General features: G+C 40.7%; 3 protein-coding genes and 1 non-coding gene across 20 annotated transcripts in view; 2 read left to right on the forward strand and 2 right to left on the reverse strand.

Moving 5' to 3' along the window:
• The window catches only part of tspan10 (tetraspanin 10), a 21530-nt gene extending 15039 nt beyond the window's left edge, over positions 1-6491 (reverse strand). Inside the window, exons 1-2 of the mRNA XM_023957524.2 lie at positions 6351-6491; positions 3179-3284 (exon numbers count right to left, since the gene is read on the reverse strand). The gene's annotated coding sequence lies outside the window, so the exon portion shown is untranslated. The remainder of the gene's footprint in view (positions 1-3178; positions 3285-6350) is intronic.
• The window catches only part of LOC101169857 (serine/threonine-protein kinase LMTK1), a 24882-nt gene extending 2595 nt beyond the window's left edge, over positions 1-22287 (forward strand). Inside the window, exons 2-15 of one of the 9 annotated variants that reach the window (XM_020705271.3) lie at positions 6406-6539; positions 11408-11549; positions 14244-14323; positions 14708-14826; positions 14934-15021; positions 15146-15279; positions 16036-16120; positions 16201-16322; positions 16400-16549; positions 16876-19084; positions 19442-20176; positions 20251-20398; positions 20485-20688; positions 20838-22287. In XM_020705271.3, coding sequence (XP_020560930.1) covers positions 6406-6539; positions 11408-11549; positions 14244-14323; positions 14708-14826; positions 14934-15021; positions 15146-15279; positions 16036-16120; positions 16201-16322; positions 16400-16549; positions 16876-19084; positions 19442-20176; positions 20251-20398; positions 20485-20688; positions 20838-20866 — 4379 coding nt within the window. In that variant the 3' untranslated portion in view covers positions 20867-22287. Of the gene's footprint in view, positions 1-6405; positions 6540-11407; positions 11550-13238; positions 14147-14243; positions 14324-14707; positions 14827-14933; positions 15022-15145; positions 15280-16014; positions 16121-16200; positions 16323-16399; positions 16550-16875; positions 20177-20250; positions 20399-20484; positions 20689-20837 lie in introns of those variants that run through there. The other 8 variants (XM_078950919.1, XM_004071641.5, XM_078950917.1 and 5 more) reach the window with 8 other exon arrangements.
• Positions 15364-15455, forward strand: mir338-1 (microRNA mir-338-1). The gene has a single exon (NR_107123.1). It is a non-coding gene; the product is annotated as a microRNA mir-338-1 (primary transcript).
• Positions 22288-22386: 99 nt separating the features above from the next.
• baiap2a (BAR/IMD domain containing adaptor protein 2a) overlaps positions 22387-27962 on the reverse strand; it is a 48272-nt gene continuing 42696 nt past the window's right edge. For 3 of the 9 annotated variants that reach the window (XM_023957519.2, XM_078950927.1, XM_078950924.1), the window contains 3 exons: positions 27801-27954; positions 27532-27569; positions 24626-25744 (listed from right to left, as the gene is read on the reverse strand). In XM_023957519.2, the coding sequence (XP_023813287.1) occupies positions 25660-25744; positions 27532-27569; positions 27801-27954 (277 nt within the window). In that variant the 3' untranslated portion in view covers positions 24626-25659. The other 6 variants (XM_023957521.2, XM_078950925.1, XM_023957523.2 and 3 more) reach the window with 5 other exon arrangements.

Genomic DNA, 27962 nt, shown 5'->3' on the forward strand with positions numbered 1-27962 from the left:
CGGGGGAGAAACTAGAATACGTCGGAAGTGGATTTAGGCAGCGAAGAAGAACAGTTTACGTCTCAGTGAAATTGTTGGCTGTGGAGTTGTTTTTATTTCGTGTTACACTTCCCTTTTACAGGGTTTTGCTTGTGCTGTTTAGGGTGGGAAACATGGAGTACTTCATTTTTATTTAAATTTATTTTAAAAGATCCAACCCCTGGAAAGATTTTCTGCCGCATCCAACAAGCAGGAAGAGTTTAATTTCTAAAGAAGGGATGCTTTGTGATGAAGATATGTTTATGTCTGTAAATAAAGTTTTTTTTAATTTTAGTTTCTTTCCAAACAAACATACAAACAATATCTGAGCATTAAATTTCGCTTCAAGCGCATAATCTTAAATCTTAGGCCTTGACAGAAGCTTTCCTGCACTTCGTCTGCAACCAACTGCACTTGCAGCTTCTGATGGACTGGACACACCTGATCCAGGTAATGAGCAAAGAAGGATATGTAGAATAAATAAAAAGAGGCCCCCGAGGGCCTGGAGTGGTCAAATCCTGGCTTTGACATGCATTTCAAAATGATGTGCAGCTGGCAGAAAACTTGGAACTTCCGAGCTTTACTATGTCACTTCTGCAAGGACAAAACCATTTAGCACTTGGCACAATTTCATTGTTTTCCCAAAGTTGTAATAATCAAAGATCAATAAAAGAAAAATATGAATTACTTCACATCCTGGTGAACTTAAAAAAAAGGTACCCTCTATTGATAATTCTGGTGATATACAAGTTTAGGTTCATTCTGATGCCTTCATACCTGTGACACACAACTGAGTGTTGATTACCGTTGAGTTATTATTAACAGTCAGGGCTGTTAAGGTTGATCAAACTGCTTCAAAATTAGAAGATTTTAATGAGTTAATTGTGAATTGGGGTTACTACTTAAACACATTTTATTGTTGCTTGTGTGGAAATGATAAGGTGATTTTCTAATGAGCCCTTTTGTGCAGCTAATAGATCAGACCACTTTCTAGGAACTGTAGGTCTTGGCTGGATCAATTATGTATTGAATGTTCTTCTTCTGCTCTGGACTTGTAAAGAAAGCAAAGGCAGAGGAAGATGGATGTCATAAAACCTTCATGGCTCTTGCAGGATTTCTGGCATTGATCTTTTTTTTTTATATCTTTGACCTTGACTGTAAACTGTGTTGGATTTTATTGCAAACAGAAGCCTCGAGCCGGGGACGAAGTTCCCTCGCTGAGATTAACTCTAACATTGTCTCACTTCATAAATTCGAGGACTGTTTGGCAGCTGCATGAACTGATAACAGTTTTTCTGTCATTTGAGAGATATTTATTTAATTATATTTCCTTCACGCTGCAAGTGATCTATCCACATTGCAAAATGCAAATGAATAGGACTCCATAGTTCATAAATTTCCTCTTCATTTAATTTGAATCTTTCCAGCGTGGAAAGAGTTGATGCTAAGTCTTTCACTCTGATAATGAGAATTGCTGGAGCTGTCAGAAGACACACATGACATGGAATGCAGATCCTTGGGTCTCCAGTCCCAGTTAATGACATGTTATCATTGCTCTCTGCAGACCAGCACATCTTTCTGCCATCTGCAGAGCATGACTGGAGAGCAGCCGATAGGAAGTTAGCTGGTGGAAGATACCATATCCTGCCATTAATCATGTCACACTGTTTCCCCCTGCTGTCCCGATGCTTCCTGAGTCTGACATCTGTGCATACGTCTGCTGACTCTTTCCCCTCTTTCTGTTCATCCCTCTTAGTTTTGTTCTTTTACCCATTTCACTTTACCAACTAATTTCAAACAACTTCTTAGATGGTGCTTGATTTAGTCATAGATTCACCCCTTGAATTGATCCTACGCATTTTATTCACATAGGCAGCAGAGGATCAATATACTTAGCTTGCAAGAAGGCAACTTTTTCTGCAAACGTTGCTGGTATTCTTTAGTTAATTTAATGTGTTTTTTTTTTTTAAGATTGTGGTGATTAATGTTTTTTTATGTGACTGATGGTAACATTTTAGCGGCACCCGAAGAGAGCACATTTAACCATAAGAAATGTGTGTGTGTGTGTACAGTCAGGGCAGATGGGGGAGTGTGTTTGCCCCTGCAGCTCTGTCCTAACTGTAAATGCATGCTCACAGAGATTATGAGAGCTTTCTGCTCTGCCGGACTCTTTTCTTTAGCTCTCCACATGTTCTCAGATATTTCTATGTTTTCGTGACATAAGACAAGGTGAAAGAAAAGACTCCTTCACTTCTATTTATGCTGCTATGCTGTGAATTATTATTTTTTGCTTGTTTCTGTGATGTAGCTTCATGATTTTTCATGTAGGTAACAAACACGGTACAAAATTCAAAGTTACATAATGCATAATGCATTTCTGTATTTGATGTGTTACAAATTGGCTTCAAATCTTTACATCTGCCCATTTCTTTGAACGACAGTTTGATTGCAGTGTGAGGCTTGGCAGAATGCCCACTCTGCAGGTCTTTCAGTCAAAAGCAAGAGCTGGTGTGTGTGTGTGTGTGTGTGTGTGTGCGTGTGTGTGTGTGTGTGTGTGTGTGTATGAGCATAGAAAGCTTGTCAACAAAAAGAAGAACGGTTAAGGAGTAGAGGATGGTGTACAGAAAGAATACAGAAAGGTTTTCTAAGTTTAAGTGTGCACGTTCTAATCTTTTTCGACATTTGCAGAGGTTCCATATGTATTTTTCTTGCAGCATAGCACAACTTTTATACTTTATAGGTGCAACTTTAATTTTTTTGTATGTGCATGTGCACATTCTGACCTTTTTCTTGGTTGTACATCACAAATTGTCTGACTCTGCTCCTTGTTTTCTCTTCATGCTTTTGCTCATTTGGAACAGATATGTTAAAGCTAATCGCCTGTACCAGACCGCAGAAAACATTTTAAACTTTAGCTGCCTTCAACAACACCAACCCCCACTAACAAATGCTTTATTTATAATGTTGCATAAAAAATTATGAGGGTGTGCTTAACGCAACGCTTCTCTTATGTCTCTGCCTGAATGCACTCCTATTAAGCTGAACATTCCCTTTGTTTTTGAGGCAGCAACACTACAAAAATATATCATGGCTATTTATTTTTCTAGTAGCTTTATGTGAGATGATACACTTTTGTGTCTCAATCCCAGACACAACTTACACTGAGGAAGTGCAGCAGTGGACACTTCATTTATCCTTATTTCTTCATCGTCCCTCAGAATTGTGAAAGTGGTTCGATGACTTTACCGCCATTTCTCCCTCCAGTCCTGCAGAGAACATTTTAATAAAGCTGGTATGAGCGGGGCTTAAAGTGCTTTATTTTCATTTTGCTGCACAGCTGGTGGAGTAATGTGCGCTTTTCAAATATTTATGTAGAAACTGGGGTCGTCGCTTAGTGTACGGATCCTCCCACAGTAGAGGAGGAAGAGGAGGAGGAGGAGGAGAGGGGTGGAGGTCTTCAGATATCTCACTTATGAATATAGACCCTTTGGTTATGATGTGTATGATCTTATCAGTATGTCTGATGAACAAAGAGCCAGCTGGCATTTTTTTTCATTATTAAACATTTCTTTAAATCCCAGTAGTCAAAAGAATAATGAATCAATTGTATAAATAGTTCATATATTCACATTTTATGCTGAAACAAGCCATAAAATGCTTTCAGCTTCAGATAAAACATGCTGACAAAAGGTCAATCTGCAGCTTTTCTTTGCAGACTAGGTTTGGCTTATTTTCTGATGTAACATATTTACTTTTTTCTTCTTTTAATTTTACTAAACATATTAGAAAAACAATCCTAAAGACCAGGTTTCCTGAAGCCGCTTTCACTTCTTACAGGAAATATGTCACTTCCCCCACATACTTCCCCTCTGAGTCTTCTATTTTTTAAGGTTCAGACTAGCAGCAACTCTGTTAGGAAAGGAGAAACATATCTGAATCATGTTCATTTGAAAAGAAACATGTTTGCTATAGTGTGAAATTTAGAAAGAATTTTAGAAACCTTAACATTTTCACTATAAATGTATTGTATGACTGTCAAGTGTTGCAGCTCATCTTGTTGTTCATGAGGACATTTTTTTAGATCTTTGCCTCAGCAGACTTTGTGTTAAAAGTTATAACCTTACAGAAAAAGATAAGGTTTTTCTCTATTTTTCCTAAAACATCTTTGTTTAGAAAGATTAAAATTTATTGTAATTAATGGGGCATTTCAACATTAAAAAAATTGTGCAATCAGTTTTTGTGCACAAGTTATTTTCAATTGGAATTGTACAGAAGGTTTAAATCACCATTTGAGTGTCCAATCATTTGTCTGGTTCCTTCAAAATAAAATTGCTAAACAGTTACCATACAAATATGACCTGGAGCCTAACTTTGTTTGTCCTGTCACAAATTACAATATTCAAAATAGACACATTTATTAATTTTACATATATTCAGGTCTTTTACAGTCCTTGTTTCTGTAAGTGTTTCTAGTGTTCAACACTTCTGAAGTAACTGAGAGCATATTCCAAGTACTGCAGAGATTTGACATTTTCTAATAGCATTTCCTTGTTTATTAATAGCACTGGGGAGTTTTTGTTCCTTCTTTTGCTTGCTGAAGCATTAACGTGATTGTTCCTTGAGTTAGAAAAGCTCTCAAAGTTCCTACTCGAAAAGAAAAATGCTGCAAACTTAGCCTCCTTCTCATTTGCAGCTCATTATAAACAAATAAATCACATTAAAAAAAAAAGAAATAAACCTATTTTAATTCAGTTTTTGTAAAAGAAAAAGAAGAAAATGAGATTGTCAAAAGGGGACTTTTTAAAGCCCTGTGTGTCCCTGTGCTCACACTCTGCAAAGAAGGGGGCGTCTTACTTTAGACTTTTCATTGTCTTCATTTTCCAGGTAACTTGCACACATCAAAATGTAAAAGAATATAGCTTCTGCCAGATATCTGTTACCATGGTGATGTCTTGGCGGATCACTTCCCACACATACAAACCGTAATCACAAGACAATAATCCATAACAAGGTTTCAATATGGAACCAGCTTCACTCTGTTAGCATTTCAAGGCTTGGCGGCCTCACGGCCCTGACCTTAGGGCCGAGCTTTGGTTGGAGCTGTTTTGTTTGGACCGGGAGAGCTGTCAGGTCTGGAACAGCGTGTTCTCTGCAGCTAACTGGGTCAGCACCACTGGGGTCTCAGCCACTGAGCTGGAAACAACCATCCCAGTCTATGGTAGCTTCAAACTGCACTAGACCCCTGTTTCTTTGTGTGTGAGCGCCTGCGAGTGTGAGTGTTTGCCTTGCATTGAGATGAGCTGAAGCTCTCTGTGGAGTGAAAACACACATTTTTTTCTTTATTGTGGCCTGAAGGAAGAAAAGAAACAAAGTTCAATCGGCGTTACAACCCAAAGTTGCAGCCCTGCAAAGTGTTTTTTTTTACCAAAAAGGGTTTTGTTAAGGTGGAATGTATTTGCAACAAGTAATTTGTTAAAGCTGAGTTGAATGTGCAGCATCATCCCCTTTATTTGTGTCACATTTCCATCCTCCTATGTCATTTTTTTTGTTTTAGTGTCCCAGGGCAGCCACATATATACAGATATTTAATTCTGTTTGGCAATAAGTAAAACTATGAATTATTCTGAGCTCACATTGATAAATAATACTCCTATAAAAGCCACTAACTAGGTCTATATGTTCGGTTTGGGCCTCTGAACCTTCAGCTAGCATAGAGCCTTTCTCATTGCTCTTCAAAAACTCTTGAGACAGTAGTTTGATAGAAATTAAATTATCTCTGTCAAGCTATGGATAAATAACTGAAGACTAATGCTTCATGTGTTGTAAAAGCAAAGCATAAGTGGCTTCCTGTTAGTGTGGATGTAAAGAGAGAGTAAAAGCCACACACTGAGAACAACCTATTCAGGTGTGTGCTTACGTGTTTACTCATGCATTCTCTGAGATTTTCTCTCTGAAACCCATCAGCACACTTTTCTTTGATCTTGGCAGAACGTTGGAGGCTGTAAATCCTTTGACTTCTTCATAAACAGTTTTTTGACCTTCTTAAGTAGCAGCAAACTGAATCAGTCATACTTTATACAATTTGTGAAACTTTTCTTTTTTAAAAACATTGTTTTCTTTAGTGTTTGGTCAACATAACTTTTGTGGCTTCAAATCTTTGCAGGACACTTGCTTTAGTGCTCGTTTTCCCAAGAACGCCTTAGAAATGACTGAAAATCTAGAGAAGATGCCAATGACAAGACATATTTCTTCCATCAAGCTGACAGTGAAAAAGCCAAAAAACAATCTGTGTCTGTATAAACTGTTTTTTTTGTTTCGATCTCCTGCATGACCTTGCTGTTAGCTGTCGGAGCTCATCCTCTCTGCCTTTGTCCTCCTTTGTTGCAGACGGGGCTCCCCTGAGCGAGCTGTCTTGGCCTTCCTCTATAGCAGTCGTTGCCGTCTCCTTCTCTGGCCTCTTCACCTTCGTCTTCCTCATGTTGGCTTGCCTCTGCTGTAAGAAGGGAGACATCGGCTTCAAGGTGAGCTTCATGCTGCCCCCAGCTGGAGGTGGAAGGTAGTCCTGCTTCGGTTTTCTGCCACTGTTCTCTAGTTCAAACAACTGAGCTTAATTTCAAACAGTGTTGAAAGATTTGAGACACTTAAAAAAAACAGTTCAAATGTCAAAGCGCTTTTAAAGACAAAAGCAAACTTTACATTTTGTCTGAAAATGGGAAAAATGGGAAATTTGTTTCATTTCAAAAGCCTTTAAAGCCTCGACATGGTAGAATAATTTTATATTATAAATAATATTTAGGATTTTACATCAGCTTATATTTCAAAATTCTTCAAACTTCCTTATTAACTCAAAACAGTTTAGATTGTTTCAGTTTTATCCAAGCGTTCAAACTAATCCTACCCGTCTCAGGCTGGCACAGTCTCTCTCCACGCTACCGCCGCCTGCCAGCAGGAGTCTGTCATGCAGAGTCGGACATCAGAGCTGAACTGAGAAGCTGCTGGGGGTGACAGCGACTGACACGGGGGGCGAGTGTGAGGAGGGGGAGGCATAGCAGAAACCCTGCAGCCACGGCATGCCTGCTGCAGGTCATTTTGAGGACTTACACCAAAACGCTGCCAGTTTGACAGAATAAACTTCAGATGTTTGATCAAAAAGGGAACAAGCAAAAGCTGAGCTTATTTCTTGTGTGAGTTAATGCAGGAGCAGAATGACAGAAACTAGGTGTCACCAGCTTTCTGCCACTCAGCCTACATGATCTGCTCTGTAGTAGCTTTCTACAGGCTCGTCTGAAGCTGTATAATGAGTCATGAAACATGGAAGTATGCATCAAAACACAACCCACCTCGTTTAGTCTCATTTAACTACCCACATAGATCCCTACACAGAACTTGTCCTCCAAAATCGATTCATTAGTACATTTAAAGACCCACTTCAATGAAAAAGATGTTTTGTCGTTTTTGTGTGTGTTCAATTTATGATGTTGGAGGACATTTATAAAGAAAATTAAACTTAAAATGCCATTTCTGAGTATTTCACCAATCTCTCAGGAATGGGGAGGGGAAGGGGGGGTACCAGGCTTGCTCTGTGCAAACAGTCCCACCCACAATTTAGAGGAAAATTTTTGATGAACTAATGCCACTCAGCAGAAACTATGTTCTAGAAAACAGTTTATTTTTTTATTTTTATTTTTAAGTTTTCTAAAAAAACTGCATAATCATATTTAAACGACCACTGGGGGCGCTTTTACAATAGATCAAAAGTTTGCAGTGGGTCTTTCAGGTCTTAAACGTAGCAAGAAAACATCCTTCATATTTTAAACAAGGACACTAATGCAGGGTTTCAGGAGGGAGAGTGATGACTAACTTTAACAGTATCTTTGAATTTTGATACGACTGATTCGTTTTGGGTATGCTCTTGGTAAATTAGACTAAATGACTGCAGCAGAAAAGGGTAAAGTCGTTTAAAAGGGTTAAGGTTGTGTTTTCTTGTGTCTTTCTTTGCCAAAACTTCATCACTCAGCAGCACACTTGTAAGATGTGCATTCATGAGGGACCGCAAAGACGCACTGCTCTAAAAGCTTCATTATTCCTCCTCATCTCTGTTTTGGTACCGGAGCGCGTAGTGTGAGGCCGGGTATTAAGTGCTTTCTAAACTGAAGGCTCTCCTGGGAGCCATGCAGCGCTGACTCACAGCCAGGTGCTCACTTTCATACTCCTCTCAGAACGGAGTGGCAGATGGTTCCCCTGAATGAGAAACACACCTACACACATTCCTATGCGCACACACAAAATGCTTCACCACATGCGTTTACCTACACACAGTGAGGCATTCAGATGTTGGTGACGTACAGCCTACTCTTTGAACCAGATTTCTTTTGGTTTGCTTTTGCTTATAGTGGAAAGCTGCTATGTTGTGTAGCAAAGCACCACTTGGTATTGCAGATAAAAATGAAGCATTATATTAGGATTTCTGTCCTCTTTTAAATGGATTTCAAAAGTAAAACATTTTTACAACAAGAAGATGCAAAAAAAAAAGAGCAGTTTCACTGTTTCAACATGTTCTCTTTTAGCAAAACTAGTTTACTTTAACTTTAAAAAAAATGGTCAAAAAATAGAAATCATAAAATCAAAAGGTGTCGCCTGTAGTTTATTAATGAATGAATGATCAAACTGTACTGGGGAGATTAGGGTTTGTTATTTGTTCCTTTAAGCAAATATGAAGCAGTTTAAAGCGTGTACACCAACTTCCTCCTGTTAGGATTGCATGGCAAAGTTAAACTTCATAATGCACACATATAGATAGCTGGGGAGGCCTTGAATGCAGTAGGAAATTGACCGATCAATGACTGATCTCCGGCTGAGGATCCAGCGGTGAGTTCACATGCTGCACAACTTCATGCTGTGAGCTTGTAGATTGTTGTTAAAGCCTTTTAAAAGGCAGCAGCACGTTGGTTTGGGGGGTGGGGGTGGGGGGCATGGGCAGGTCTCACCAAGTCTGACTCCTGAGGTGCTCTCATTATGTGAAGGGTAAGCTTTAAAGATGTGCAGACAGCTTGATGATGAGGCCGTCAGCTGATTTGCTCGTCAGTGTGACCAAGTGATCTCTTCGCTCCTGTGAACTACAGCTGACCCCGTAGAGGACTGCCTCAAAGACAACACTAACCTCCGGCATGTTCAGATCCTCTTTTTTTATTTAATAGTCCAGTTGCTCTGCAGAGATATCACAAAACATCCTCAAAGTGGCACAAGCTGAGGAGTTGGGCTTTGTCCTTTCAGGATAAATGCAGTGATATGCCAGTGTTAGGATGCTGGTGCAGTTGCTGGGACAACGCTGCAGCTGCAGGAGGTTACAGCTGAATATCTCTGCAACCTTTAACAACAATTGGACAATTTATTCTTTTATACTAAACACTGGGTGTGGGCATTTTCCATTCCACACTCTGATGCATCTGGAAAATGGAGAATTTTTGTTTTTGGATTGCTGCAGAAAGAATCACTGTTGAATCAGAGAATTGTGATAAAGTTAGAAAAAGAAAAAAAAAACCTTGAGGGGCATAACCTGATAAGAGAATAGAAGAAAATGAAAAGCTTCAAGCTTTTGGAAGTTCAAACTTAAAGAACATTTGCAAAATTGCTTAGCATTGTATTGTACTTTACACTGAACAAAAACTCCCCTCCATATTCTAGAAAATATTTCCTCTTTGGTTTAGAAGTTGCAGAGGTGGAATCTGTGAGTTTGTAAATCGTTGTTCCAGGTTTTAATTACAAAGTGGTTCAGCTTCCTCAACAGAAGAGCCTCTTCTTAAACCATCTAACACACAGAAGTCATATTTCAAACTTTCTGAAAAAGTTTGTCAAAACAGTTTACCAGTGACACAATCCAGCTTCTGTTACTGAACACAGAATACAAATTAATGTTTTTATATATGTAGAATAACACTGATTTTCCCCCCCAATACTTTTATATAGCATTTTTCGTAGCAACAGTGTAACAAAATTGTTAATACACATACCATTTAAATAACAGTATTTAAAGCATGAATTATAGTCAATTGCAGAACTATTAAGCTTTTATTCTAATGTTTTCATGACTTAATTGAAATTTTAAACAGTTGTTCTTAAATATTTTGAGAAAGAAGCTGGAACCCGTTTTGGAGTGTCCTCCCAAGACACAGAAAACCAGAAGATCTGTGAGGACAAATACTTGCTGTGATTAGCTTAAAGGTTTGCTGTAAGGTGACAGAAGGGGACAGACTTTCTACTTTTCAAATCTTAGCATCAACTATTGAACACAATAATTTATGTGGTTTCATAAGAGTTACAGATGCTTGAACAAATTAAAAGTAATAAATCAAAAACTGTTTCACAGAAAGATGAGGGGATATGGTAAACATATTTAACACAAAATTTGGCAATAAGAAATAACACATGACCTGCTTTTGTGAAAGATCATGTAAAGAACTAATAAACCAAACAAAGTATTTTATGAAAAAAAAGAATGTTTCTTTTAAAAAAAAAAACCCTACAATGTCTGAAATGTCTGGACTGTGGAAACCACTGAGCTGTTTGAAGACAGAAGAAGCAGTTTTTCTGGTTTACTGTTCTGTGTCTTTTAGCTGTCTGTGTGGCGTCTTAGTTTTTCATCACCCTGAAGGCTAATCCATGTGCCGACAACAGTGCATAAAAACAAGCAGGCTGATAATGACAGAGGAGATTTGAATGTTTTAGCTGAAAGGGTTAAAACAAAACATCACTATAACACTTAAATTGCCTACATACCATATCCCTGTGCCTTATAGTAAGAGTTTTATTTTTAAACTGGATCAATCAGAGTTTGTGGCATATGTGGGGAAATACAGTCACACCTTTTTGTTCACAGCTGTCTTTCATTTAAAAGAAATATTGACCAGATAGCTATTGTTTTTTCATAAATGTACAGGAAATGTTGATGTTTTTTTTATTACTTTTCAATTTCAGAACAATAAATGGAAACACCATGTGTTCTACTAAAATAGGGGCATTTCAACTTCAAGTCAACTGTTACTTAAACTGCCTTTTTAAAGTTGCACATATTAAACCCCGCCCTGAATAGTGCATTGTTAACATTTATTATTCAAGACTGCTGTAAGTGCATATATTTATGAGCAGCAGAGACCAGACAGAGAAGCTTTGTGTAGACAATAGCTGTGTACATCTGCCTGCCTGCGCTTCTCACAGCATCTGCTGTTAGCCCCTCAATGCCCCCTGTAATCTATACGACTTATGTATATGGGTACGTGGGTGTCCCTCTGTGCGTCTGAATGGTCCCACAGTTGAAGACCCGTCTCCCTGCCTGTCTGTGTATAAAGAGCTGTGAGTGAGTGACTAATCACAGTGTATGTCCGTGCACTAGGAATTCGACAACACCGAGGGAGATGGGTACCATGCAGACCTGTCTGCACTGGCCTCGCCGTCCTCCCAGAATGGCCCTGAGGTTTACATCCTTCCCCTCACCGAGGTTTCTCTGCCCGTCTCCAAACAGCCTGGCAGATCCAGTAAGAACACCATCAACACAATAAAACAAATTCTTAAAAATTGTTTTTTTTTCTGTTTATCAGCTGCAAATAGTAATACATCATTTAAGCATATTTTAGGCAAAGGCCTAGTTTACACATAACCCCCATATAACTTTTTTTTATGAAAGACAGAGATACACCTTATTTTTTACCTAAAAATGTATGAAATTATGCGAGTTAAAGGTAAAAAAAAAACTAACGATGATATTTGTGTTCATGTGTAAAATCTCCCCACAACTAATTTAAACTAGTAAATAATTACTTGCTTGGATAATAAAAAATTAAAAACTTCTAGCAAAATACCATTTTAATCCCCAGTAAGCAACCTGAAATGAAATGCATTTAAAGTCCCCACTCCAATCAACTATTGATCCATTTTCAAAGCGTTCCCAGTGGTCATTTAATTATGATTATGCGGTTTTTAGCCTAAATAAAAGAACCTGTCGTACATTTCTCCACCATCTTAATCTCTTTGTAAAGAAGGGAATATCACAGGTTGCTAACAGAAGCCGATTTATTGCAGTGCTGCACAGTTTAAGTCTGTAAGCTAGTCCAACACAATCAGCCCGTAGTGACCACATTTAAACACATCCATATATAAGCATGTCAGCTGTGTAATGTACATCCGCACCATAACAATGTGCCCATACATTTATTTATGGGACATGATTATATTGTGAGCCATATCTGGGGGCTCTGTGTGCCTCACCCCTGCATGACTCATTGGCTGGCCGTGTAGTCAGGCTGCTGCTCAGCATCCCAGGATGAGGGGGCCAGCAGTGATTGGACGAGGTTGCCAAAGGCTAGGAGCCAATCACTGCCCTCCTCACCGCCCCCCACTGCTACGGAGTTGCGATTGGTCCAGGTGTTGCAGGGTGAGAAACGAACAAACAGGAAATACCGGGAGAGTGAAAGAAAAAAAAGGCTGTCTAACTGTTGTTCTTAAGTTCCTCCAAATCTTCTAGATTTGAAGCAGATATATATAAATACTATATTAACTGATTAGACATAGGTAATAGATTACTAGTTTAAGGCAACAATTCAGCAATGCCTTGTTCCACAGCTTTTCTTTAACCATATTTTATAGAAAGTCCTTCAATCATTTGAATACTGTGCACGTGCCATCAATTATCCATGTCCTCACCACCATGTTTACAGTAAACAAACAGGCCTTGGAGTTGCATCGACGTGCACACTTTAACTTAAACTAAAACACAAATTATGACAGTTTTCTCTGTGAATCAAGCATGAATTTTACATCATTGTGGACAAAGCACAGGCTGCCATTGATCTGATAGTTTTGTTTGCATGTTTTGTTAAGAGACTCATGTAAAGCGTCACTCACTACAAAGGCCTGATGCACTAGAGAAGATGGACTGTACCGTCTTCTTTGCCATTAGTAAGAATACACACATTCCACATTCAAAGAAACATCAGAATGAGTGGTTGGAGAAGTGTGGGCCATGTTATCGCCGTGACAACCTCTGCCCCATCATTCCAGGGGCCCACGTCTTTGTGCGGCTGTAGGTTTCTGTGTCTGTGCATTTGGTGAGCTGTGTACCAGGAACCACAACGTGAGCGCGCGAGTAAGTGACCCGAACAATGGCTCTGTTTTAGGCCTTCTGGCTGGTGGGGGAGCATAAGGCCAGACCGAAGCGTCCGAGGAACGCACAAGCGGAGGACTGGCATTAGGAGTGGAATACAGTGAGGGGTCTGTGACAGAATGAGAAGAGATGGGGTAAGGGTGGTGGCATGCACCCGGACCTAAATGCAGGGGGGGCAGTCAGAGATAAGGGTGGCGAGTGTGTCTGACAGAGATCTCTTTTGCATCGGACAGAGCAGCGTTTGTGTCATGTTTGGCTGAGGAATGCTGCTGTCCTGGGTGACAGGGGAGTATTATGTGGTCCTTATGTCATTACTGGATGTCTATAAGCTGCAGATAGAGCTGGTGTGTCAAACAGCATGCTTCCATCATGCTTGTTGGTCGCACCAGGCAGGATGCATGTCTAGAACGTTTTTGTTTGGCAGAATGATTCTTCAAAACTTTGATTGGAAACATTTTAAAGTTTTCTTTAGATTTAAAGCAGTGAAGATGCAGGGCAGCAACAGCTGGAAAGACTTTCAGATGGCCCATATGCATGTTTGTGTATGTTCCAACTGGAGCATGAGCTCGGTTCAGATGGAGAGAGGCAGCATGGTGAGCTTGTTCAGCTGTTCAAGGGCTTGGAGGGTTAAATCCTGTAGAGGCTCTCACATACGCTCTGTGACTGAGGATTCTTTCTCACGCCTGGGACTGGAGCGAGGGCCACGGCTTCTCCGTTCTCACACTCCGAACCAGAGCGTCACCTCTGCCGGGGTCTGGGGCCCCGTCATGGTGCTGAGAGTGGCCGGGTGCTCCCCTGGGCCATCATCACCCGCTCTCCGCTCACCATCAAAACCCCGATTTTTGAACTATGAGGATCTGTGGAGGTATTTCATTTAGTGTGCAGCTTGATTTCATCTAACAAGAAGGAAAAATCGTGTGGCTTCTCTTCAGTTAAAGCTAATTTATTCGAAGATGATGTAGGGTTATTTAGGTTGGAGTTTTGCTTCCTCTTTAATCTCAATTTTTTTCTTCAGTTAGACCTCGTCTATTTTGATCTATCATTATGTCTTTTTCTTGCTTCCTTTCAGTCCAGCTGCTGAAATCATCAGACCTCAGTCGTCACAGTCTGCTGTATCTAAAGGAGATTGGACATGGGTGGTTCGGAAGGGTAAAAAGTCAATTTATTTTTGTTGCTTTTCTAGAAAAAAAATCTAACTTTTCTTTAGTGCAAATATTTTTAATGTAAAACGACATTCAGTTATTTTTAAAAACAGAGTTGAATGCATTTCCTGTTGTCAGATGTTTCCCACTCTTGGTGGAATGTGGGGTTAAACAGCCTCTCTTTGCCTCTGCTGTCCATTCTGCCAGAGGGGGATAACAAGTTACAGTAGACTCCTTTACATGTGTCCTAAACACTGTCCTCTCTAGCATTCTAACTTTTTTTGGGTCCATGTTTGATATTTTATGTTGGTTTTACGTTTGCCCATATGCCGTTTGTGATTAATTCTAACCTAATTGGAGGAAAGCTTATCTCTACTGTGCAATCCTGCAGGTTCTGCTGGGTGAAGTCAGTGCGGGCCTTAACTCCGTCCAGGTAGTGGTGAAAGAGCTGAAGGCCAGCTCCAGTGTCCAGGACCAAATGCAATTTCTTGAGGAGAACCAGCCATACCAGTGAGTCTGCTGAAACGTCAATAATAGATAGATCAAAAGATAGAACTTGAATTCATCCAATGATATGGAAATTGCCTAAATGATTAAAAAAATGACTGCTCTTCCAGAACTCTCCAGCATCCTGCCCTCCTCCAATGCCTTTCCCAGTGTTTAGAAGTCACTCCTTATCTGCTGGTCATGGAGTTTTGCCCTCTGGTGGGAAACAATCCTCAGTATTCTCCTCCTCATATCAGATTTACTTCTGCTGTGTGTGTGTGTGTGTGTGTTTGTGTGTGTGTGTGTAGATCACAGCGACTCACACATCATTTCTTCCTGTCAGGGTGATCTGAAAACATACCTCCGCAGCTGCCAGGCTGCCGATTCTGAAACTCCCGACACTTTGATCCTTCAGAAGATGGCGTGTGACATTGCTTCAGGGCTTCTGCATCTCCACAAGTACAACTTTATCCACAGGTAAATTGCATCAGCCTGCTCAGCTCACTTTCATGGTTAATGTGGTTAATAGGAGCATCTGCTCAAATGTTCTCTGCGCCCCCTACTGGCTGGTCCCAGAAACAACATCCTGGTGCTGCCTGAGTGTGTAATGCAAACTCCAGCATCAGTGATTTTGTTGCTGGGGGCGTGCCCCTTTCACTCAATCATACACTGACGTCAGGCCCAGCAATCAGAAAATGACAACTTTTACATGTAAATTTTCATATTTTTTTAATTTATTTTGGACATTTTTATTATTGTGGTAAAAAAAACTGCTTAATTGCATTTGCTGTGATCAGTTTCTTGACTTTTTGTGTAATTGCTGACTTTAAAAAATAAGCATCATCTGTCGTTAAACAGTATTTATTGCAAGATATGGTATAAAAAAAGTATTATGGTCTCAAATCTTTACGTTACAGAAGAAGTTTTTCAGATAAAACTTTGATTTCGGTTTAAACATGAGCATTAGATTAAGAGATATTTAAAAACAGTATTTCTAACAATATTAATTATCTTAAATTTGTTCAAAGTATTGTGAGAAATCCTTCTCATTTCTGAAGGCCAAAAAGACGGGTCAATGGGGTGTAACTCGTGAATTACACCCAATTGACAATACGTTTCTTTATAAAAAATAGAATGTGGCAATTTCCATAAATTCTGTTAAAATATTTGACATGCCTTTTCCAACAGTTTTCAAATTCCTTTTAATCTCAGATTTTTTTCTCATTACCAAAGTGACCTGGCCCTGCGAAACTGCCTGCTCACCTCAGAAATGTCAGTGAAGATTGGAGACTACGGGCTTTCTCACAGCCAATTCAAGGTCTGCCTTTGAGAAATATTGGATCACTTTCTATGATTCCCTCAAGCAGTAACATAAAGTTATATGATGGCTTCTAATAGGATGACTATTATATAACACAAGACCAGATATGGGTGCCACTGCGCTGGATCGCACCAGAGCTCATAGATGAGGTTCATGGAAACCTGCTGGTTGTGGATCAAACCAAAAGTAGTAATATATGGTAAAATGTCTTTTTTTAAATTATTTTTTTGACCCTATTTGGTTTAGGAGCATACCGACAGTTTTTTCTTGTTGCAGGTCATTAGGGGTGACTTTGTGGGAGCTGTTTGAGCTTGGAAGCCAGCCGTACAGACAGTATTCTGACAGACAGGTGTTGACTTACGCCGTGAAGGAGCAGCAGCTTAAACTACCTAAACCTCAGCTTGAGCTCCCGCTATCTGACCGCTGGTGAGGCGTGCTTTTTCACTCATCCTCTTCAAAAAAAAATGATGACCCTTTAGCTTGTCTGGTTTATAAAATCAGCTTATGGTGTATTTTTCTTTCAAAGTGTAAAATAATTTTGTCCCTGTCGTTTATGAGGCCATGGAATCGATCAGAGTTGAATCAGCTCATCCACCTTTTATTTTAAAGGCTAAAATTAGTGTTTCATTCTTTACCTGAAGTCAATATTTAACCTATTTATGTCATCTATTGAGTGGTGAAACATGCTGACCAGCTTTTTTGTGACAAAAAGCCTGCTATGGGAGTCATTAATTTTTTTTCTTTTTTTTTAGGTATGAGGTTATGCAGTTCTGCTGGCTGCAGCCAGAGCTCAGACCCAGCAGCAAAGAGGTGCATCTTCTGGTGACGTACTTGTGCGCCAAAGGCTCCAGCGAAGCCGAGGAAGACTTTGAGCTACGCTGGAACGCTTTGAAACCCAACTTGCTGTGCAGCCCCGCCCACACAGCTGCATCCACAACTCCAGTCCTCACCCCCAAACCTGCATCTGCTGGGGTTTCCATTGCAGAGCAAACTCAAGCAGTGGAGCTGGCCTCCTCTGCCTCGTCGTCCTTTCCCCTCCTGGAGGGCTTCTCCGACAGCTTTCCGTCCGACACAGGTGATGATCTGCTGACTGTCACAGAAACAAGCCATGGTCTAAACTTTGAGTACAAGTGGGAGCAGGCCCACAGCGAACAGCCTTACTGCTCCTCATACACCAGTGGACCACTGGGCCAGGGGAACCCACACTACCAGGACATTTACTACTCAAGCAGGAGGCACCCCTTAGAAGGCTGCGGGACTGAAACCCTGACCTCAAGCATTTCCCCTTCATATTATAAACCGGAGCACATGGCTGTTGTTCCAGTGTTGAGTGCTCATAGCCCCTCAGTAAGCAGCGAGTACTACATTCGCATAGAGGAGCCTGTGCAGTGCAATATAAAACTAGATGACAGTAAAGCAGAAAATAGCCCCGGACCCAAAGCCATCAACTGCAGGTTATCGTCCGAGAATCCATCAATGCCAAAATCTTACTGGTCCACTGCTGAAAACAGAGAATCCAATGCTTATGATTTGGATCTAAGCCCCACTATGCAGCCAACTCTGCAGCCACAGCTTAAACACCCATCTAGCACCAGTCCTATAAGCTTAAGCCTGTCTGATACTTGTCTCTCACCCAGATGCAGTGAAACCACCTACTCTGGGTATACAGTGAACAAAACACACTGCCAGTCCTCTCTTGAAGTACTGCACGACTCACGTTCAAACTTCGACCAATCAGAAGGTCGATTGGAAAACCCTCGAAGTCTATCTCAAGCGGTTAGCAGCCCCAGCTTAGGCTTCTGCGATCCGTACCTTGAAAGGAGCTCAGTTTTTGGCTCAGCTAATGAAACAAGTGTTGATATGACTCTCAGAAAGACCCTGCCTGTTGTTCCCCACCTTGACGTAGATGTAGAAATGGGCGACGGGCTGCTGTTGGGTCGTCGGCGAAGTGGAGAGACAGAGGATGACTTATACTCCGAAGCGGAGGCCACTAACTGGATCTCAAACCACTCCGCAAACAATAACAGCCTGAGCTTTGACAGCCAGCAGGCCGGCAGTGGGTATGACAGCTACTTGAACTTTCAACCAAACTCAACAGAACTATGGTCTCTGACCAAGGCCACCACAAAAACCTTCCACAGCTCTAAGCCCCTTTCTCCAATGGAGAACACAGGAGGAGAGTCTTGTAAACCAGCTGGAATAGGCCCATATATTCACTTATGTCACAAAGAGGAGGAAGGAACTCAATTGGAAAGGTGTTTAAATGTAGATCGCTTGCAAAGTGATAATTCTCTCAGCAGCTCCAGCATAAATTCCAGGGCTGCAGAGCAACTGGAGGGGGAATATAAAAAGCAATCACTGCTTGATAAAGACATGATGTATCGTGAGATGAGACCTGCGGAAACCTTTCTAAAGACTCCGTGCTCGATGATGGAACATCCCAGCGGTAAAGCAGAGGTCTTGTCAAACAGGAGGGGTTACTTTTGGAAGGGGGTTCCAGCAAGGCTGTCTGTGGATCTGGATGACATGAGACTCGATTATCCGGAATTATCAGACGGCAGCAGAGTTTTAGGGGTCAGAAACTCCAGCAGTTGCATGGTTGAGCTTGGGGATTGCAGTGGAGATGAGAACGACCTCGCTGACATTACATCAGGGATCTTTGCAGACTTTAACCTCGACTATGCCGAAATAGAAGAGGAGGAGGAGCTGACCCCAAAGAAGAATCCAGAGAGAAGTCCTGATTCAATGGACACCATTAATCCTCTGTCATCCATGGGAAGCTCTTACGACCAGACGTTCAGCCCTGATCCGTTTGGTAACCCCATCTTTCCCAAATCTCTGGACAGCGGCTATGACACAGAAAACAACGAGTCGCCAGAGTTTTTCTTTAAAGAGCTCGGGGACCCCATAGGAGGTGAGATGAGCCCCATTCTGGGCGGAGATCCTGCAGTCATGCAGCAGGTGGGTTTAGGACAATTTGTCTGCACATCTATAAATTTCTCACAGATGCATGTGAAAGGCATGGCTGGCAAAAACCCATGCAGGGACTCAGCTTATTTTTCTGATTATGATACGGAGTGTGAGAAGAGTCCTCACGAGGAAGGCAGCAAGCCGTTTGCAGGCTCAAGAAAGCACTCCTGCCCTGCTGAAAGCTTTTCAGGAGACCATTCTGCTGAAAAGCATGTCAGTGAGAAAAATGTAATAAATCTGAGGGCCATCAAAAGTTGTGTTATAGTGAATCTCTCAGAGACTGACTGTCCTTCACCCCACTCTTTTCCCGACCCTGGGTTGTCCATGCTGTCACCATTTCCTCCACAGATGGGTGGGTGTCTGACCAAAGAGTCTGCACCTGCAGATGATGATCTTGGCTTGGAGACCGAGCATTCAGGGGACGAGCCAGCCTCAGAGCTCAGTTCCTGCGTTGGCTCAGAAAATTCTTCAACTGTCCAGAACTCCTCAGCAAACCACGATGATTGGAGCAGGAGAGGAGAGAACTGCTCAGCTGTGCAGTCATCTGGATGCACGATAAATGATTGCAGAAAGGAGCCCCATGAAGATGGTAAAACTGGTGACAGATCCACAGAGGAGGAGGAGTTGTCTGATTACAATCATGCCAGTGAAGAGGCTGAGGACACAAGGGAGTGTGTGAGAATAAACGAGGAAGACTTTGAGGACATAGATGCAGAGGAATGTGACAGCCTGTATGAAGAAAACAACAGTCCCCATGACCTCTCCACTTCTTCGTCCCTGTTGGAGCTCTGCGGAGAAGATGTAAGAGCTCCTCTGGAAGTGGGGGAAGACGAAGAAGACAGTGATGACAGCGAGTCTGATGAAGAGCTGAGGACATACAATATCCAAAATGAAGACAGCGAGGAGAGTGAAGAGGATATTAGCACAGTACCAGTGGTGGTAAGTGACTGCAGCCGGGCGAGACACCTGCGCAGCCTCCTGAAGATGCCCACTCTACTCACACAGTCCTTCTGTGATGAGTTGGAGAGGAAGAAGAAAGCCGTGTCCTTTTTTGATGATGTGACCGTATACCTTTTTGACCAGGTAGGATATATTTTGCTTGAAAAAGTTGTACCCCTTAACGACGTGATGGTTTGACCATTCTCCATGACTTCCAGGAGAGTCCCACTGGAGAGCTGGCTGACTTTCCCCTTTCCTCAGACGCAGAGGAAGGTCAACAGGAATCTTCAGAGTCTGAGCTTGATACACAACTCTGCGATTCTTTCTGTGCTTATAAAGAAATAAGTTTAAAAATCTCAGATGAAGGTGAGAAAACTGAAAACCAGTTACTGTAATCCGGGTTCTGTTAATCCCACACTTATGACGGTGTGTTTTAACATTTGCACACACAGGTGGGAGCTGCAAATGGGAAAATGAGGAGTTCTTTGGGAGCAGTCCATCTTCACCCCATAGTGACCCTGAACCCGCCCCTCCAGCCTCATCGATCACCAGCAGCCCAGAGGCTCCTAAACCTGCTGCTGCGACACTTAACCGCTTCATGGTGTCTCGATTCTCCATCACTCACGTGTTCGACCAGCACACGGGCTCAGCAGCAGGTCTGTGAAAATAACTGTGACACTCCGGCACCTCAGATTAAGGATAATCCAATTGATAATGCAGATTTAAAAAAGTGTTACTTGTGCTAAGCGTTTAGAATTTGACATTATTTTGGAGTATTAATTTTTCAATCCTTTTTGTCCAACAGGAAACAGTCGAGATGAGAAGAAAAACTAAGTGTCCTGTAATGCTGGTCAGATGCCTGGTCTGCTTCACCTGACAAAAGCAGCGTTAATACCTTTAGATGTTTTCCACATATTTTGTACAGGGTCATGTGCACGGAACAAACCCCACCATCAATGGTTAAAATGAGCCAGAAAACCACAGGACAAGTCAACCACGTAAATCTACTCTTACTTTAGAACTACTGACACATTACAGTGTTTGAGCTTTGCTGGAATGATCAGAGGACTCTCCAGCCGAGTTTGGAAGTATCACACCACTGTGGAACCCCGGGTAGATGTTTTATTTTTCTGTAATATTTAGAGCATCTATTTCAGAGTCCTTTTTTTATGAGACAGTGCCTCATATTGTAGTGAAATAATTTGCACACACTTGTTTTTGTTTTACAAAGGCAAGCATTAGCTGCTGGTAACCCAGAAATAAAAACCCCATTAAGTCGAATCGTAAACATCCGTGATGATGTATGCATACTGTAAGACATTATTTGCTCAGTACAATATATTTCTTTGGGCGGCCTTATTTTTCTTTTCTAATATGCAATCTCTATATAAAAAAATCTAACATGAAAAGTTGAAGAATGTGAAACGACAGGCTTCGTTTTCTTGCTTTTTCTGACTTGCCAGAAGAAGAAAGCAGTGGTTGATAATTACCGGTAGTAAGGTAAGAGGTTGTGGCTGATGCCGACACAAAAAAGGGACCACCCGGCAGTCTGGGCTGATGCTGGTCACAGCTGGAACTCATAATCCAAGTCATTTACAGTACAGGTTTTTGTTGGGGGACTCAATGTGCCATATATGGGGAAAATCCAAAAGTTGCCACCACTCAAAGACTTCCCCCCCTAAAGCCCTTTTTCCAGCCTCATCTTTATCTTTATAAAGTGGCTATGTAAGTTTGCCCACATTTGTCCCGTTAAGTAAATATTACTTTTGTTCAGACATATTTGCTGAAGAAATAACTTTTGTCAATCGACAGATGTTGGAAGATGTCTTTCTACAAAATATTATACTTCACCACAGTTTTGAACACATAGATCCGACATATACAGAACAAAAACATCACTGCTGTGAAGCTTGATTTTCATCACTAGTGCAATGGCTACACCCCCACTCCCCCTTTTATCCCCTGTATTGCTAAGTGCCAACGCCTTTCCCATTCACCTTTGCCTCTTAAGTTGTGCAAGCTGAGGAAACACAGTCAGTATTTTTGTATGCATGTCAAAATGATATGGCCAACTCTCATATGAGCCATTGGATTAAAAAAGTTCGAGTTCAAGACGCTTTTGGACAGATCAGGTGGGCGGATCTTTGCACAAGATGCATAGTTGCTGTTTTTATTTGTGTCACTCATGGCTCCTGTTGCATCAATCTCCTAAAATAAAAATAAATGATATACATAAATGCATCTTTATATATAAATGTCAATTTTGGTCTTTTTTTCCATCCTTTTTTGTGTCCATATGTGATTCAATAACATAAACACCTGCAATTATTGTCTGACAAAGTAAAAGCTGAACATTGTGACATTTGTGAATTTTTTTTATTTTTTATTCTGAACAAGATAATTTATATATAATTTCTGTACAGTACAGATATTATACAAACAGGGAAAAAGGCAAGGAGAATATGAGAGCTATATAAAAGTAAAAAAAAAATATTGCCATGATGCAACTCTAAAACAACAAAAATAACTTTTTGTGATGCCACTTTTCCTAGTCACTAACATTTGGCCTTTCCATGAGATTATTCTCACATATCACACCAAACAGAAGTGAGTCTCATCCCAGCTTGTGTTCCAGATGAATGTGCTGCATAATACTGAGAATAAATTATACAAAGCTGCAGTAACACTGAACCTTATTTGATACACTACCATGCCCTGATAGCTAATTATTAAACAAAAATGGAAAAGCCCGCAGTTTTAGCCTTTCAATTGACCTGCGGCACTTCTTGCAGCTTCAATTATTGCAGAAATTCAAATCTAAGAGACTCAAAATGCAAAATCATTCCGCTCCATCTCCTGTAGGTGGCGCTGTACTGAAGCTCACTCAAGCTAAAGCAAATAATTGAATATTCAGTGAAATAATCCCATAATTCTATTACAAAAACACAAGAATATCTAAGTGGCATTATCCCATAAACTAAAGAATAGAGAAATATTAAAAATAGAAAGAAAAGAAAGTAGAAGGCACAGTTCCCACATTTCAAATTTGGGTTTACTGTATCACAACTAGTAAATATAAAACAACACTCTAAAGAAATATTATTTAAATTGCCCTTTTGGAGCCCCGTTCACTTCCTTTGCCATCACAGTGTTGCACTTACAGCTGATACCAATGTCTTGCCTCTGATCCTAACCCAGGAAAATATAGAAGAATGTGCCTTTGCACTTCTTTATAAATAATCATATAGTGTAAAACAAGTGGAAAAACAGGAATTTAAAAAACCTAATCCTAAAAACGGAAAACAGAAACTATGTGACGGCATCAGTGTATAAACTTCCAAGCCATTACTTATCCCTAGGTGGTCTGTTCCACTAAAATCTACAGTCGTGCTTGTGCTTAAATGAGTCCGCTGAAACATTTAAAGGTTGTGAAACGCAGCTGCATTATAGTGATTTTTGGATACTTTCTGGAGCAATGAAACCTAATCCTTTCACACCTCTGGATTCTTATGCGATTGATCAAAACCGGTTGCCTTGATCTTATAAGCATGAGGAGAAAAAAGGGGGACAAGCAGGCTGCTAGTAGTAGAATGGCGCAGATCCGCCGTCAGAAAAGGTTGGCCGGAGGAAGATCTCCAGGGAGCGGTCACTGCGGGGAGAGGAGGGGTGAGACGGGGAACACTTATAATTAGAGAGAACATGGTACGAGACGGACACACACAACCACACCCAATTCATGTGCCCTCTTAGGTCTTCACAGTGAGTCGAGCTGCGAGTTGGAAGTTTGTGCAACTTAGCAAGCAAAAATGCTAGCAAATTTGGAATCTGCATGCGGCGTTAGACTACTCTGCTTAATTTGGTTGCAAAAAGGGGGAACAAAACAAAGCTTTAAGGCCTGCAGGATTGGCAAGGAAAGGCCAGTGAATTCCAGCAGCCAAACAGCCAGTGAGAAGAAATCGAAGAAGCAGAGAGGAAGCAAGTGATTGACTGACAGGCAATGGAAACGGGTGACTTACGGAGGTCCTGTTCTCTCAGAACCTGGACAACTCTGGACCCAAACTGGAAGGTAAAGAGAACCTCTGGGTTTCAATGGCTCATTCCTCAAATCATGCACGCAGTCACAGTTTTTGTGACATTTGTTAGTCTAAAGCGACTGAATGCACTTTCTGTTAAATGAATGATGCAAAAAATGGAGTGCACACTTCATGCTCATCATGCCACATTAAATGACAAACCATAATGTTAATTCGCCTCATTTAATGAAACGGTTTCAAAAGAGACACAGTTTTTGTAAACGTTCTGAAATGCACCAAAATGTGTGATTCATCCCTTCAAAAATAAAAGTTGGGGTAAAAAAAGTATGCAAAAACATAGGGAGCAGGCAGAATAAAATACATACATACAACATCATCACACACTTGTCTCAAGAGCAGCACACACACACACACACCACGAGCAGAGATGGCATGCATCACAGTGGCTTGAAATGATTCACGTAAGGTGGCGACATCTGATGACGACAGCATAAAAAAAATTAGAAAAACTTAAGATGCCACTTAACTGGCAGAACAGATTTCTCGTCAGACCAGACTGTTTATTAATATATAGATATAAGTTTTATTTAGAGTACCTTTGTAAAAATTCACCATACATTCAAAGTCATTATTTAGCATCACATTTTCTGGTTTTCCTCCACGGCATGCATAAGATAAACATTTCAACTACTCAGCAGGTTTTCATCATTTCTGGAAATATTTTACAAAGACAGTGTTTTATATTATTATTTTATTTTCCTTTTTTACTGAGGAAAAAAGACCCCAAAAAGAATAAATAAATTAAAAACTACAGAATCACTCAGGGAATACAATTATAAATAACACAGTTAGCTGCAAAAGCTGAGGTTAAAATTTCAACTAATTCACAGCTGAACAGACGGTTTTCCAGGTAAAGCATCAGGGGAAAAAAAAAAACAAAAAAAACCTAAAAGAACGAAAATGCAGAATATTTAAACAAGGCTTTGTAATTAGAAAAAAACTAAAATCCAGCAGCAAGTTCAGCCAGAAATGGCAAAAAAAACATATGGACAGATTAACTGAGGATTCTTTAAGGAATGAGCAAATTTGTGGACTAACTGAAGAAATTTATTTTGATATTCATAATTAAATATTGTATAATTCAAAAGCTTTTAAAGTCTGCTTCATTGCACATCATTTGAGTTGAATAGGAACAATAAATAAAATAAATTAAAGTAAGGCAAATACTGCATGACACCCTCTCTGGACAGAAGTGTAGCACTGACACGAGGAAGCACAGTAGGACTTTATGGGATCCGTCGGAACAAAAACATAAGCTGCAGCTCAGCTCAAGCTGGAACAAAGCTTTTTTGAACAGGTCTGGTTGGTGTGACCTCAATAGCATTGGGCCCCCGTGTGCTTAAGAAAGGCCATTCAGTCAGTGGATCAATTACAATGACACTGAAGTCTTTTGGCACTTGTACAGTACATGAACATGTCTTTTTAGTTTGGACAAAATGACACAACCATGTACATGCATGAAAGACGAGCAGTAGCAAAGGCAGTCTCTTCATTGATCAGTCCGTGATGGTGGACTATGATCAGAAAGAGTATTCAAAGTCCATATCGGTGCATGCTGAGCAGGTAGGCCCCGCTCTGGCTCTCCCGCTCAATGCAATCCTCCAACCACCAACCGCTACTGTCCACACCGACGCCACCAGCAGCAGCCCCCAGGAAGGAGAAGAGGAGAAAGTAGGGACCCGGGGAGGAAGAGAGGACAGAAAGGAGGGATGAAACTGGCCTCTTCCATTCGGAGAAGGGGTTTGTGTGGAGGCACAAGGAGAAGAGTTGGGACAGAGGGGGAGGCTAAGGAAAGACGGGTGGGTGGGGAGAGGCCCCTGTGCTATCCGGAGCTGTCTGACTGTCTGTAAGTCTGTTCTCACACAGTCGAAATCAATTTGCCATCAGGACTGTCACTGTGGAACAAAGAGAGAAGGAAGCTTGCCAGGTCGGACACACTCAGAGAGAAATGAAGGAAGACAAGACAGGCACAGGGAGGCAGAGGGAAGTTTAGGAGAACTGCAGGCGGGGTCAGGAAATCTACTTTGCCCCGCCTACAGACTCCAAACGCACCCGCCAAAAATCAGAAAGGTAGGATTTTACTTTTCCTTCATCAACACATCTATTTAGATACAAACTGGTTGGAAATAAGTGCATGGACCTTTAGGTTTTATTTAAGTTTCCCAAAAGGCACTGCAAGGCGGACAAACACCAAGGAGCTGCAGTTGATGAGGAATTCATTTAGTCATCTCAAAAGCCATTAGGGGTGAATACACCCTGCAGAACAGTGTTGCTTTAAAATGCTTGTACAAATAAAACAAAAAAAACCACACATTTAGAGCAGACAAGAGCATATGCAACAGCTTCTCAGTGTTGGCCCAAGCCCCAGACTGACAGTGATGACTAGGACGACGTCACCATGATGTCTACCGTCACAACACGCCAAACGACAACACAAAAACACACACACACACTCCAGTATTCCATCTCTCACACAAATATATGTATGTGTAATTGAACAGCATCAGCGCTAACCTGAGCCTCAAACACACCTGAGTCAGCGAGAAAATGTTATTAATTTATCATGACGTACTGACCCTGCTAAACTGCAAAAAGAAAAGTAATTTTTGAGAAGTGACAGAGGGAAGAGCAAAGGAAAAAGAAAAAAAAAATTCAAAGCAAGCGCTGCGTAATGCAAATGATGATATTCTAGTACTATGGCAGTGATGATATATTGTGACGATACAAGGCACCAAAAATTAATCAGTTAACAAAAGGTTAAAAACAAAAAGCATAAACAGAATATACTTAATTTGTATAAATAAATGTATAATTATTTTTTTTTATTATGTTAAATAAACTAAAAAGCTAAGAATTATGGTTTTGAGAAACAATCATGAAAACAAAAACAATTATTTCTTAATAAATGAGTTACAGGCCAAACATCTGCTATATATTGATTGTTTTGCTTTAGTAATAATATCAGTCTGTAGACATAAATACTGCATCATCTTACATGCAGCCAAAAATTAATAAAAACAAAAGAAAAATAATAAATATTCACTCTTTCTTGTTTTGTTCCTGTTTTATTAGGTTGAAAATAATCCTAAATTATGCCAAATGAATGTATTCCTGCAGCTGCAGTGCTGGAACATTATTACACTGCAATTTAAGGCAATTAGGTTTTCAAAAGCAGGCTGAAAAGATGAAGTAATTTGTAAGATCCACTCTAAATTTTGGAATATGCAAATTAGATCGAATTAAAAGTAATTGAAATAGCATTAAACTTGCCAAAGTAGTCTCCCACTAAGCAATTTTCTTGCTTTAGATGTTTCATCGCCGTTAGTTATTAGACAGTTTTAGGTTTTTCATTCTTTTTGACATAATTCATCAATAGTTTTTAGAAAGGTAAGAGAAGTCATATACCTTGTGGCAAAGCGGCTGTCGTAATCCTCCACAGCAGGCTAAAAAAAAATGAAAAAATGAAAACATTAAAAAGTAGTCAGTTTATTATTGCCTGCTTATGCAGAACACTAGGTGGCAGCAAAAATTGACTAAAAACTCAGAGTTCCTGCCTGATTACTCATATGCAATTATGCAACACAGTACTAAATCAAATGGGGGCTGCAAATTAACTTAACAAGAGTTACAAGTGCAGAGCAAGAACAGTTTGTGAATGTTACACAGAGTACTACCTGAGGGGCAAAGCCTGCCATGCTGTATGGGCGTGGGCGGGTCTGTGCGAGGCTCTGGGCCAGCAGTCGGGCAGTCAGGCCATAGTCAGGTGTGGGCACTGATGGATCGCTCTCTAACAGGTTCCCCGTGCTGCTGCTTTTCCCATGGTGTAGGCTGGAAAT

Source organism: Oryzias latipes, chromosome 8, assembly GCF_053564925.1.
Source record: "Oryzias latipes strain Hd-rR chromosome 8, Olatipes_Hd-rR_3.1".
Lineage (NCBI taxonomy): Eukaryota > Metazoa > Chordata > Actinopteri > Beloniformes > Adrianichthyidae > Oryzias > Oryzias latipes.